Consider the following 11,916-nt stretch of genomic DNA (forward strand, 5'->3'; position numbering starts at 1 on the left):
AGTTCGTTTACATTTTTAAGCAGTTGTAACTAATCCTGCAATAAACATCCTTTGTTCATAAACCTCTGTATCAGTCAGGATTCAACCAAAGAAGCAGAAGCAAAAAGATGTATATAGTAAGAGATTTAATGTAAGGAAGTGGCCTATTCAGTGGTCGGCAAACTCATTAGTCAACAGAGCCGAATATCAACAGTACAACGATTGAAATTTCTTTTGAGAGCCAAATTTTTTAAACTTAACCCTTTGCACTCGCTTGCATTTTTCTCGATTCCTTTATTCTACTCGGGATTTAATTTTTTAAATACCCCAGATTTTACAAAGCGCGGCAGTAGAATAAAAAACTGGAGTTTCTTTTCATACAAACTTATTTATTTGGATTTTTTTATATTTCAAAGTATTGATACATTCAAAGAGTATAAAAAGAGCTGCTACTGATGCTAACGGTGTCGAGTCACACTGGACATCCGAGTGCAAAAGGTTAAACTTCTTCTAACGACACTTCTTCAACATAGACTCACCCAGGCCGTGGTATTTTGTGGAAGAGCCACACTCAAGGGGCCAAAGAGCCGCATGTGGCTCGCGAGCCGCAGTTTGCTGACCACGGGCCTATGTGATTGTGAGGGCTGGTTACACAAGTCCAAAGCCATAGGGCAAACCGTTAAGAAAGGCAGGCTGGGATCTGGGGCATGGGCTGCCGCTGCCGTCCACAGGCAGCAGCTCTACCTCAGGGAAGCCTCAGCTCTTCTTAAAGCCTTTCAACTGATTAAACCAGGCCCACCCAGGTTATCTAGGATGACCTCCTACTTAAAGTGAACTGATTATGGCATTTCATCACATTTGCAAAATACCTTCACAGCAACATCTAGATTAATGTTCTGACTAACCACAAAATAATAGTTGTGGTTAAGAGGTCAGGGAGAGCACACACACACACACACACACACACACACACACACACACCTGGTTAATTGATATGGCACTGTACTTATGGTGTAAGAGACTCTGTCTCTCAATTTCTCATCTGTAAATGGGATACCACCTGCCTCCTGGGGCTGCTGTGCATACTAAATGAGATGATTCCTCACCTGATTAATGTTTAAGTTGTTGCTCCACATAATGATGATACTAATAAAATCACATTTTCAGATGCTTCCTATGTACCAGGAAATGTTAGAGGCACTTTTCAGGTGTTATTTCATTCAGTCCTCAGAAAAGATAGGAGGAATCTAATCTCAGAAAGACTAAACAGCTTACACCGGGTCACAAAGAGAATACCCTAATTTCATCTGCCTATTAGTCCTCAGACCCTGGGTTTTGATTTTTTTTTAAGTATATTTTTTATTGATTTCAGAGAGGAAGGGAAAGGGAGAGAGAGAGAGAAACATCAATGATGAGAGAGATCCATCGATCCGCTGCCTCCTGCATGCCCCCTACTGGGGATTGAGCCAGCAACCCAGGCATGTGCCCTTGACCGGAATCAAACCCGGGACCCTTCAGTCCACAGGCCAACGCTCTGTCCGGCAAACCAGCTAGGGCTGGGTTTTGGTTTTTAAGGTTTCCTCTTTTTTTTTTCCTGTATGTCAGGTTCCTGGCAGGAAACTGATGTGAAACTCAAGTCGAGTAATTCAAGAAAGTGGACTATAGAGGTGGGTTGGATTTAGAGACAATACGAGATTATGCAATACTCTGGGGCTAATGACGCAGGAAGCCTGAAGGAGCAGGAGAAGGGAGGAATTACAGGACCACTTTGTAGCTGATGCAGCTGCTCAATGGCCTTTGCTCATTCTGGGAACAGCAAACAAGGTCTGTCCCTTAGTCTAGGACAGGTTGAGACAGGGGCAGCCTTAGGTCCATGTAAAGACAGACAGGAATATTCGCAATAAGCAGAGTAACAGGAACTCTCGCTGTTTCGTTTTCCTCAAAACAGAAACAATTGCCAGGAGAGAGTTGGTTTTCCTCTCAGTTTTCCTCAGTTTCTATTTTGCAGTCACACCATGTACTCTCACTCTAGGCCGGCAGCCAGAGCAGGTGACTCATCCCTGCTGAGGTGGGTCACACACAGACTCTGGCCATACACACTCCGGAAAGGTGGATCCGTACATCTAGGCACGTCGCAACACATGGATCACATGCTTTCTCTGAGCTTCTCCCCACCCAGCACCTTCAGGAATAGGATTGAAACATATCTATCTAACAGTTTCCTGAGTGCCAATTCCAAAAAATAATAATAAAACAAAACCCACAATGTTCCTAGTTTCCTATTTCGGCACTTCTTGCACATTTAACAATACATTTCTATAAGTACGAAAAAGAACTTGCAAATAGAAGTGAGTCCTAAAAGTACTGATTTCCAACGGGGATAGGCTTAGCTGTGTAGCCTTAAAAAAGGTAGAGGATTGTCAAGAAGCATAGTTTCCACCCGGTCCTGGGCAGAAAAATGTGCAATAAATCACACTTCCTCCAAGACCCAACCACCTGGCTGGTCAGTCTGACGGGAGCGCGTGTTTCTGTGTAAATTCCCGGCCTCAAAGAAGCCGGTGCTATTAGCTTCCCCTCCTTGGGTCTGTGTACATGGTAATCCCTTTGGGATTAAGGGTATGAATAAGGAAAGGGCAGAGAAGGCACACTTCCTCTATCATGACACACCACTACGGCTGCCCATTGCGATGTGGGGGTGCAGAACACCAAGGTGACCCACGGGGGGTTGCAAGGTTGTGGAGCTCAGCGAAGCCAGCGATGTGTAGAGAGGTCAGGAACTGTGTGCCTTGAGTCAGTGACAATGCTGGGTCATGAGATGTCAGAGGGGCGAAAGCTTCATTAAAATAAAAATAAAAACTACTAACGTTTACTACCCTGACCGGTTTGGCTCAGTGGATAGGGTATCAGCCTGCGGACTGAAGGGTCCCAGGTTCGATTCCGGGTCAAGGGCATGTACCTTGGTTGCGGGCACATCCCCGGTTGGGGGGTGTGCAGGAGGCAGCTGATGGATGTTTCTCTCTCATCGATGTTTCTAACACTCTATCCCTCTCTCTTCCTCTCTGTGAAAAATCAATAAAAAATACATTAAAAAAAAAAAACTACTTTTGAATGCCTGCCGTGTGCCATGTATTGTAAGAACCGGAGGTTCGGCAGTGAATGAAACTGACAAAAGACCCCCTTCCCGTTGGAGGTTACCTAACCGCTCCTGGCCGGGGCCGGCCAGTCCTGTGGGCGATCGGGGAGGGCTGGGTGAGGGGTGGGTGCCCACTGCACTGAGGGGGCAGGGGCCTTGGGAACTGGATCCTCCCCGATGGGCTCCCTGGATGCCAGCTGATGCAGGACATCAACGCAATTCACCCAGGGCCGTTCCCTCTGACTCACTGCCCAAGAGGAGGGCCCCCCGGGCTGGCTCTTCCTCAAGCTTCCTTTCCGCTTAGAGCCCTGCCTAGTTCACTTTCCAGTTTCAGTTTCTCTTCACCCAAGCCCTGGGCCGGGAAACGAGGGGAAGGCACGGGGGCGGGGGGGATGCCTGCATACATAAGTGTCTGCAGCACTGATTGCAGGCGGAGGAGGAAGGCGCTGAGGAGCGAGCACAGCAGCCCTACCCGCAGCCGCACAGCAGCACCGCTGAGAAGGGGCGGCGACCATGAGGTAGGCATGCCCTGCGGCGCTGGAAAAGCCTGCCCAGTCTTGGGGTGGAGTGCAAATCCCCAGCGGCGCTCCCCAGAGGCAGGTGCCCCGCAAGCTTTGCCTCCGGTTTGTTTACAGCCTCTGCCAGGCTCCTGTCTCCAGGCTGCTGGCTTGTGGACTCCTGAGTCCGTTTTCTGGGAGCTGAGCTCCTAAGGGAGTGAGGGAGGTGGGAGGGAGAGGACGGGGGAGGGGGGGTGTCATCTGGCAGGTCGTTCACTTAAACGCGGGTCCCGCGATTGCCCCTGGAGACTCCTTTTTGTTCCTTTATTTGAAGAACTACGTGAGGAGTTTTTAAAAATATATTTTCTTGATTTTTTTACAGAGAGGAGGGGAGAGGGATAGAGAGTTAGAAACATCGATGAGAGAGAAACATCCATCAGCTGCCTCCTGCACACCCCCTACTGGGGATGTGCCCGCAACCGAGGTACATGCCCTTGACCGGAATCGAACCTGGGACCCTTCAGTCCGCAGGCCGATACCCTATCCACTGAGCCAAACCGGTCAGGGCTACGTGAGGAGTTTTTCATACGATTCTTACTTTAACAAAATAAGAGCAATGTTTAGAGTGTTTGGGCAGTGGTTGTTTTTGTGGTTGTTTTTGTTGAGCAGTGTTTAAAATGCACTCAGGGTAGCAACCCACTTCATGTGAAGGTGGAATTTATTTACTTTTTTGTGTTCAAGTTCTGTTCTGTTTGTTTGTTCGTTCGCTGTTAATACATCATTCATATCCCTTATGCCCTCTTCCACCTTCCCCCTCCTCTCCCACCACCACAGTATTGTCTCTGTCAGTAAGTTCTTTCCCTTTTTTGCTCAATCCCTCTGCCGGCCCATCTCTCATCCCCCCCCCCGCCCCCCCCCCCCCCCCCCGCAGCTGTCGGCTGGCTCACTATGAGTCTGTCTCTATTTTGCTTGTTGGTTATTTTGTTCATTACATTCCACATATGAGTGAAATCATATGGTAATTGTCCTTCTCTGTGCTTAACAATTCATCTCAGTCTGCATCAGGACAGACAAAATGCATTCATTCATTGAACAGAAATAGAATCCACCCCCCAAATTCAGCTGATTGGCTAGAGTCATCCTGTCTGAAGTATGAATTGGAGATGATCCTCAGAAACAGAAGTTTACCCTAAGGAGGAAGTACTAGCTTATTGGGTAGGAAGAGAGCTTTCTTTTTTCTCCAGTCTGAGGACGGGGTGACCAGACTGGACGCCCAAGCCTCGTTCCTGGGAGCTCCAGAATCCAGGGACACCGGCCCCAGCATTACTTTTGGAGGTCACATTGCCATCCTTCTTGAAGTTTCCTGGTCTCTCTTCTGGAAAGATATTTTTTTCTGTTAGTCTCCATGTTTGCCTGATAAAAAAAAAAGAAAAGATTTGAGACATTTCCAGAATTTCAGCGTGGTCTTCTCATCAGATCTTTCTTATGATAATACAGGCCCATCAGTCTCTCTTCTAATTTGATTTTTAGCTATAGGCACCCTCACCAGGCATTGCCCCCACCCCCCACCCCCGTGCTCTAAGACAGTGGTTCCTGTATTTGAGCTCGAATATGAATCGTCTGGAGAGCTTGTTAAAGAGAGATTCCTGGGCTCCACCCCCAGATTCGGATTGGGTAGAGCTGGATGAGGGCCAAGGGTGTGCATCTCTAACCGGGTCTTCCTTGGTGGGGCTGCTACTGCTCTCATTCCCTGCGGGGCAGCATGCGCTCTGGCCTGGCGAACAGTGTCCCTGTGGATTTCCTCCAGACCAGAAGCAGGGCGAACAAATTGTTATGCTGTAAACACTTAGGACTTCCAGGGGCATTAGGAGCATACGTCGCAAGCATAAGTCTGGGAAGCAAGTATTGGGACCAGCTTCTGATTTACCGGTGGACAAAGTAATCCATAATTATGCAGTGAAATTGGTTGCCTTTCAAAGGGCTGCTCAAAGGGATTGTATGTAAGAGTGTACATTAACTGTCTCTATCCTGCAAATGCTCACCTAACTCTATGTCTGAGATCATTTCGACTGTAGTCATTCTCTGTGTTTCTGTTATAAAATGAGAAAGGAGCTAAGAAAGCGCACGTGCTTAAGGAAATCTCCCTGTGATCTCACTGAGAAGGAAGGCAGGTGAGATTGGACGTCAGCGTTCCAAGGGGAGGCTGCTGCCATTACAATGCAGCCGCCAAGCAAGTCACTCTCCGGGGCTCTGCCCCACCCTCCCCGTGTTACACAGGAGACTCAGACAACTAGCCCTTTGCTAAGACCCGCCTGGGTCTTTGAAAGGGCACAGGTTCCTTCCCTGAGAGGAAATCCCTACCCACTTCCCTCCTATATTTTGTTTATTCTACTTGGGGTAGTTAAGTTTCCATTTGTTTCAAGTCACAGAAATGAGCAGGTGCTGATTTTAAAGTTCCTGGAATTATTCCCAGGACTCCACACAGAGGACCATAGCAACCCCAGGAGGACTAGAACAGGACACTGGGGCGCTTGGGGGACCCAGACTCTGTCCTCTCCACGTGCGTCAGAGTCCCTCTCTGCAGTACCTAATGCAGAATGTGGTCCCATCAGACCCCCAGCATGCACAGCTCCCTTCTTAATGTGTGAAAACCGCCTCAGGCCCCCTCGTTCCCTCTCAATTCCATTCCCAGCTTCCCCTTGAGTCTGGGTACCCAGCCATGGTCCAATCAAATTGTGGGGTGGAAGGAGTTATACAACGTGAAAGCTGGGGGACAGGAGCAAATGAGGGAATATAATCTTTCATTGGGGCAAATGTTTCAAAAGTGATCGATCCTTGCCACATTACATGACTTCCCATATTGTCTATTGGCTGCTCATGTCAAAATCCATACTATTTAGAATATCAGCTCTTTGATAAAAGGGCCAGCAAATATATATCATAAAAAAAAATTTTAAGTGAGAAAAAGCAACATTTCAGAGACTCTAGTGTCTAGGCAATGTAGAAAAACAATTTGATGCTATTAGTGAGTTATAACCTATTCATTGGCGAAGTTATTCAAGACAGGATTTTTTGTCTGTTTGCTGTTTCTGATTGGTTGGGTTTGTTCATTTGTTTGTTTGTTCTAAGGACCAACACTAAAGGGAATGAGAAATGTTTCTAGAAGAGTTGCAAGGGTGCCCTAAGTGAAAGAGAGACTTTCCTGTGAGAGAAGAAGCTGGCTGTTTTGTGAGCCTCCTCTTGTAGCCACACATCTAACACCTTGTCATGAAAGCAAACCACAGACGAGTGAAAATAAAATTTCAAAAGAAAATTATTAAACAACAAATGCAAAATTATTACTAAATCAACTCAACGAAACATGTTAAGAACAGAAATCAACAACCTAAGAAGTTGGGGGTGGGAGTGATTATCTTTATTCCACAATAACAGTTTAAGACATTGCTAATATATATACTAGAGGCCTGGTGCACGAAATTCGTGCATGGGGTGGGGGTGGGGTGGGGTCCCTCAACTCAGCCTCCACTCTCTCCAATATGGAACCCCTTGGTGGATCCCCAGAGGGATCGGGCCTAAACCGGCAGTCGGATATCCCTCTCACAATCCAGGACTGCTGGCTCCTAACCGCTCGCCTGCCTGCCTGCCTGCCTGCCTGATTGCCCCTAACCGCTTCTGCCTGCCAGCCTGATCGCCCCCTAATCACTCCCCTGCCAGCCTGATTGCCCCCAACTGCCCTCCCCTGCTGGTCTGATCGCCCCCAACTGCCCTCCCCTGCTGGCCTGATCACCCCCAACTGCTCTCCCCTGCCGTGACCCGCATCCTCCCCACGAGGTGGCGGAGATGCCAGGCCCTGCCTCTGCTGTGCGTGCGGCCATCTTGTGGTGGCCATCTTTGTGGTGACCATCTTGTGGCGACATCACACGTGAGGACCACCTAGGCTTTTATTAGTTTAATCAGGTTAGGAGGTAAAAAATACAAATGTAGGGGAAATGAGTAAAAATTAAGAATGGTTGAAATTAAGCCTGACCAGCATGGCTCAGTGTTTGAGCACTGACCTATGAACCAGGAGGTCATGGTTCAATTCCTAGTCAAGGCACATGCCTGGGGTGTGGGCTCAGTCTTCAGTGTGGGATGTGCAGAAGGCGGCCCATCAGTGTTTCTCTCTCATCATTGATGTTTCTTTCTCTCCCTCTTCCTTCCTTTCTCAAATCAATAAAAAATATCTTTAAAAGAATGGTTGAAATTAAGATTTAAATGGTTAAAAAGGAAAATTTCAAAACAAGGCTATAGAATGTCAAAATAATAAGACAAAACCGATTTGATCTAAAAAAAGGTTTGGCTTAAATAAAGAAACTCAATTAAGTATATATGAAAAGCTCAAATAATTAGGCAGGAAATAGAAAGTAATAGAGATTAAAAAAGACAAATTAAGGGAAACTAAGGAATTAAAAGTGTAGATGCTAATATAGCATTGAATCTCAGAGGAGTAGCCAAGATTAAAATCAGGATGGCAAACATTAAAAGAAGAGAAAATTATAGCTACAGTTCAAAAGTGAATGTCAGCCCTAGCTGGTTTGGCTCAGTGGATAGAGCATCACCCTGCGGACTGAAGGGTCCTGTGTTCCATTCTAGTCAAGGGCACATGCCTGGGTTGTGGGTTCGATCCCCAGTATGGGGCATGCAGGAGGCAGCCAATCAATGATTCTCATCATTGATGTTTCTATCTCTCTCCCTCTCCCTTCCTCACTGAAACCAATTATATATATATATATAATTTTTTTAAGTGAATGCTAGGTAGGAGGAAGAACAGAAGCAAACAAAAATCAATTAACTAGCCTTCCCAGAAAGTACAGAAAGCCTCCACTGGAATCAGTTCCACAATTTGGCTGCCCCTGCAGAGGCCCCCCAAGAAGAGAGCGGAGCGCTGGCTAACCTGTCAAGCTGCCTTCTTTAGGGAAACCTGCCCACTGCCCTCTCCCTAATTCTCCCGTTGCCCAGTCACTTGATTCCTGCTTCCCCGGGCTTGAACACATATGCCAAAATACAGAAATTAAAAAAAGAAAATGTTTTTAAAAAACTATTTTTATTGATTTCAGAGAGGAGGGGAGGAGGAGAGAGAGAAACATCAATGATGAGAGGAAATCATTGATCGGCTGCCTCCTGCCCGCCCCACACTGGGGATCGAGCCTGCAACCTGGGCATGTGCCCTGACCGGGAATCGAACTGTGACCTCCCGGTTCACAGGTCGACGCTCCACCACTGAGCCTCGCCGACCGGACAATGTTCTTCTTTTTTTTTTTAAAAAAATATTTTATTGATTTTTTACAGAGAGGAAGGGAGAGGGATAGAGAGCTAGAAACATCGATGAGAGAGAATCATCGACCAGCTGCCTCCTGCACACCCCCTACCAGGGATGTGCCCGCAGCCAATGTACATGCCCTTGACCGGAATCGAACCTGGGACCTTTCAGTCCACAGACCGATGCTCTATCCATTGAGCCAAACCGGTTTCGGCCGGACAATGTTCTTTTTTCATTGGGGTTCACGCCCTTCCGGAGGAGGAGAACTGCGTTTGTCTTGCTCCCTGCTTTGTGCCAGCTGAGTCTGTGCTGTGTCTCACACGTCCGTCTCTGCTTTCCCCCACAGCGAGGCCACTGAGAACTCCCTGGAGAGCAGCCTGCGGCGGCTGAAATGCCACTTCACCTGGAACTTGTTGGAGGGAGAGAATTCCTTGGATGATTTCGAAGACAGAGTGTGCCACCAGACGGAGCTGCAGAACGGCGAGTTCAAAGCTACAGCGTGCAACTTGCTGGCCTACATTAAACACCACCGGGGCCGAGGGGAGGAGGCGCTGCAGTGCTTGCGGCAAGCTGAAGACTTAATCCAGCAGCAGCACCCTGACCAAGCAGAAATCCGAAGCCTGGTCACCTGGGGCAACTACGCCTGGGTCTACTATGGCATGGGCAGACTCTCCGAAGCTCAGGTCTACGTGGACAAGGTCAGAGAGGCGTGCAAGAAGTTTTCCAGCCCCTACCGAATGGAGAGTCCCGAGCTGGACTGCGAAGAAGGGTGGTCACGGCTGAAGTGTGGAAGGAAGCACCAGGGAAGGGCGAAGGCGTGTTTTGAGAAGTGTCTGGAAAAGTGCCCGAAGCACCCAGAGTCGGCCTCGGGACTGGCGATCTGCAGCTATCGTATGGATGAGTGGCGAGTGCCCAAGAATCCCCTGGATGCGCTGAGGCAGGCCATTCGGCTCAATCCGGACAACCAGTACATTAAGGTCCTCCTGGCTCTGAAACTGCAAAAGATGCAGGAGGAAGGTGAAGCAGAGAGGTTAGTGGAAGAAGCTGTGGCGAAAGCCCCCTGTGCCATAGACGTGCTGCGCGGGGCAGCAAAGCTGTATCGGAAAAAAAACGACGTGGACAAAGCTATCGAGCTGCTTACGAGGGCTGTAGAATGCTCGCCAGACAACCCCTACCTGCACTGCCACCTTGGGGTGTGCTACAGGGCCAAAGTCCTCGAGTGTGAGAAGAGAGGCCAGCGTGGACGGTACGGGGAGAGAGAGGCCTACCAGGCACTGATCAGACACGCCGTGGGTCATTTGAAGAGAGCTGATGAGCTCAACGGAAGTCTCGCCAATGTGGGCTCCCTTCTGGCCTGCCTCCACCTTCAGGCGGGCCAGTACGAAGAAGCAGAATATTACTTCCAGAGAGAATTCGGCAAAGAGCTCACGGCTGTAGAGCGGCAGGTGCTGCATCTCCGATACGGCAACTTTCAGTGGTTTCAGATGAAGTGCGAAAGCAAGGCCATCCACCACTTCATGGAGGGGGTGAAAATAAACCAGGACCCCAAGGCCACAGGAAAGATGGAAAGAAAGCTGCGAGGTATTGCCGACACCAGAAACGGAGACGATCCCGAGGCTTTGCGCATCTTGGCATGTCTTCAGGAGCTGAATGGGAAAAGGCAGCCAGCAGAGGAAAACTCGGAGAGGGCTGTGAGCTCCGGACGCCTCAGCCCTTCGGCGTTTTTAGGGGAGGAATGAGGAATCGGGGTGTCGCGCCACCGGGCTACTCCTGGGAGGGAGGCAAAACCCCTCTTTTGCAGTTGGTATCGAAATATTTAACTACGAGTGTGGCATAGGCGTGGACTAAGAGAGTGGCCGCAGTACTGGATTGGGTTGAGTTGCTCAGGGAGTTCCAGAAGAGGGACTAAATTGGTGTGTGTGGGGGGGGGGGGGCGCGGAGCATAAGGTCGTGTGGCTTGGTAAAGGGGCCATTTCCCAATTGACATTGGTAACACTGGTCCATTTTTGCAATGCTTTTCCATCACTGGTGTCATTTGAGATCCTCTACAGGAATGTTCTAGGCTCATCCAAAGGCTGGGGACCAAAGCTTAAATAGGGCTGGGTTTCTCTCTCTCTCTCTCTCTCTCTCTCTCTCTCTCTCTCTCTCTCTCTCTCTCTCTCTCTCTCCTGCCTTCCACTGCCCTAGGTTATCCTTAATCTAGATTGCCCTACATGACAGCAGTTCAATCGTCCTATTAGCTGAGGTGGGACCATAGTTTGAAAACTAGAGAGCAGAGAATAAGTCAAATCCAGAAGGGACATATCTCCAAGAAGTAATGGGGTCAGTCAATCACACTACAGCAGTTCGAGAGGCTCTTGGGGGAGATTTTGCCTTCACTCTGCTCTCCCTGTAATCGAAATACAACATGTGAAGAATTTTTTTTTTTTAAAGGGATTCTGGCCCTCGTCAGTGTGGTATCGTCTCATGCACTGAAAGTTGCTGGTTTGATTCCCCATCAGGACACTTGCCCAGGTTTCCGGCTTGATCCCTGGTGGGGGCATGCAAGGGGCAGCCAATTGATGTTACACTCTCACGTCGCTGTTTCTCTCTCTCCCTCCCCGTTCCTCTCCAAATAAATAAATAAACAAACTACTCTTTTAAAAAAGGATTCTGTACAGTATGCTAGAAACCAAAATAATGCCTTTCTTTAAAAATGTCTCACCCATGGGGATAGGGAACAGGGTAGGCAAAAGAGAGCAAGAGAGAGGAATGCTGGTTTGTCGTAGATTGTAATCATATGGAGAAATTTTAATTTCCTTAGCCACTATTAGGAAAATTAATTTGCTTTGTGTTTTTGTTTTTTTTAAATGCTTTGATGACCCCCAGGTTCAAAATGATAGGAAAGCAGAACAGGGAATCATTTGGTGGCTAAGGAGCTAGTGAAAGGTCTTGGGAAATTACATCCGTAAAGGAAGGGTTTCCCACTATTAGAAATGTAAATTTGGTTATATAAAAGTTCTCTTAAC

At 48.1% G+C, this 11,916-nt stretch overlaps 1 protein-coding gene across 1 annotated transcript; it reads left to right on the forward strand.

Moving 5' to 3' along the window:
- Nucleotides 1-3,530: 3,530 nt before the first annotated feature.
- On the forward strand, nucleotides 3,531-10,836 carry IFIT2 (interferon induced protein with tetratricopeptide repeats 2). Its single transcript, XM_008152982.3, has 2 exons — nucleotides 3,531-3,630; nucleotides 9,255-10,836. Exons 1-2 carry the CDS (start codon nucleotides 3,626-3,628, stop codon nucleotides 10,645-10,647), a joined length of 1,398 nt encoding a protein of 465 aa, XP_008151204.2. The 5' UTR covers nucleotides 3,531-3,625; the 3' UTR covers nucleotides 10,648-10,836.
- Nucleotides 10,837-11,916: the final 1,080 nt, after the last annotated feature.

Source organism: Eptesicus fuscus, chromosome 17, assembly GCF_027574615.1.
Source record: "Eptesicus fuscus isolate TK198812 chromosome 17, DD_ASM_mEF_20220401, whole genome shotgun sequence".
NCBI lineage: Eukaryota > Metazoa > Chordata > Mammalia > Chiroptera > Vespertilionidae > Eptesicus > Eptesicus fuscus.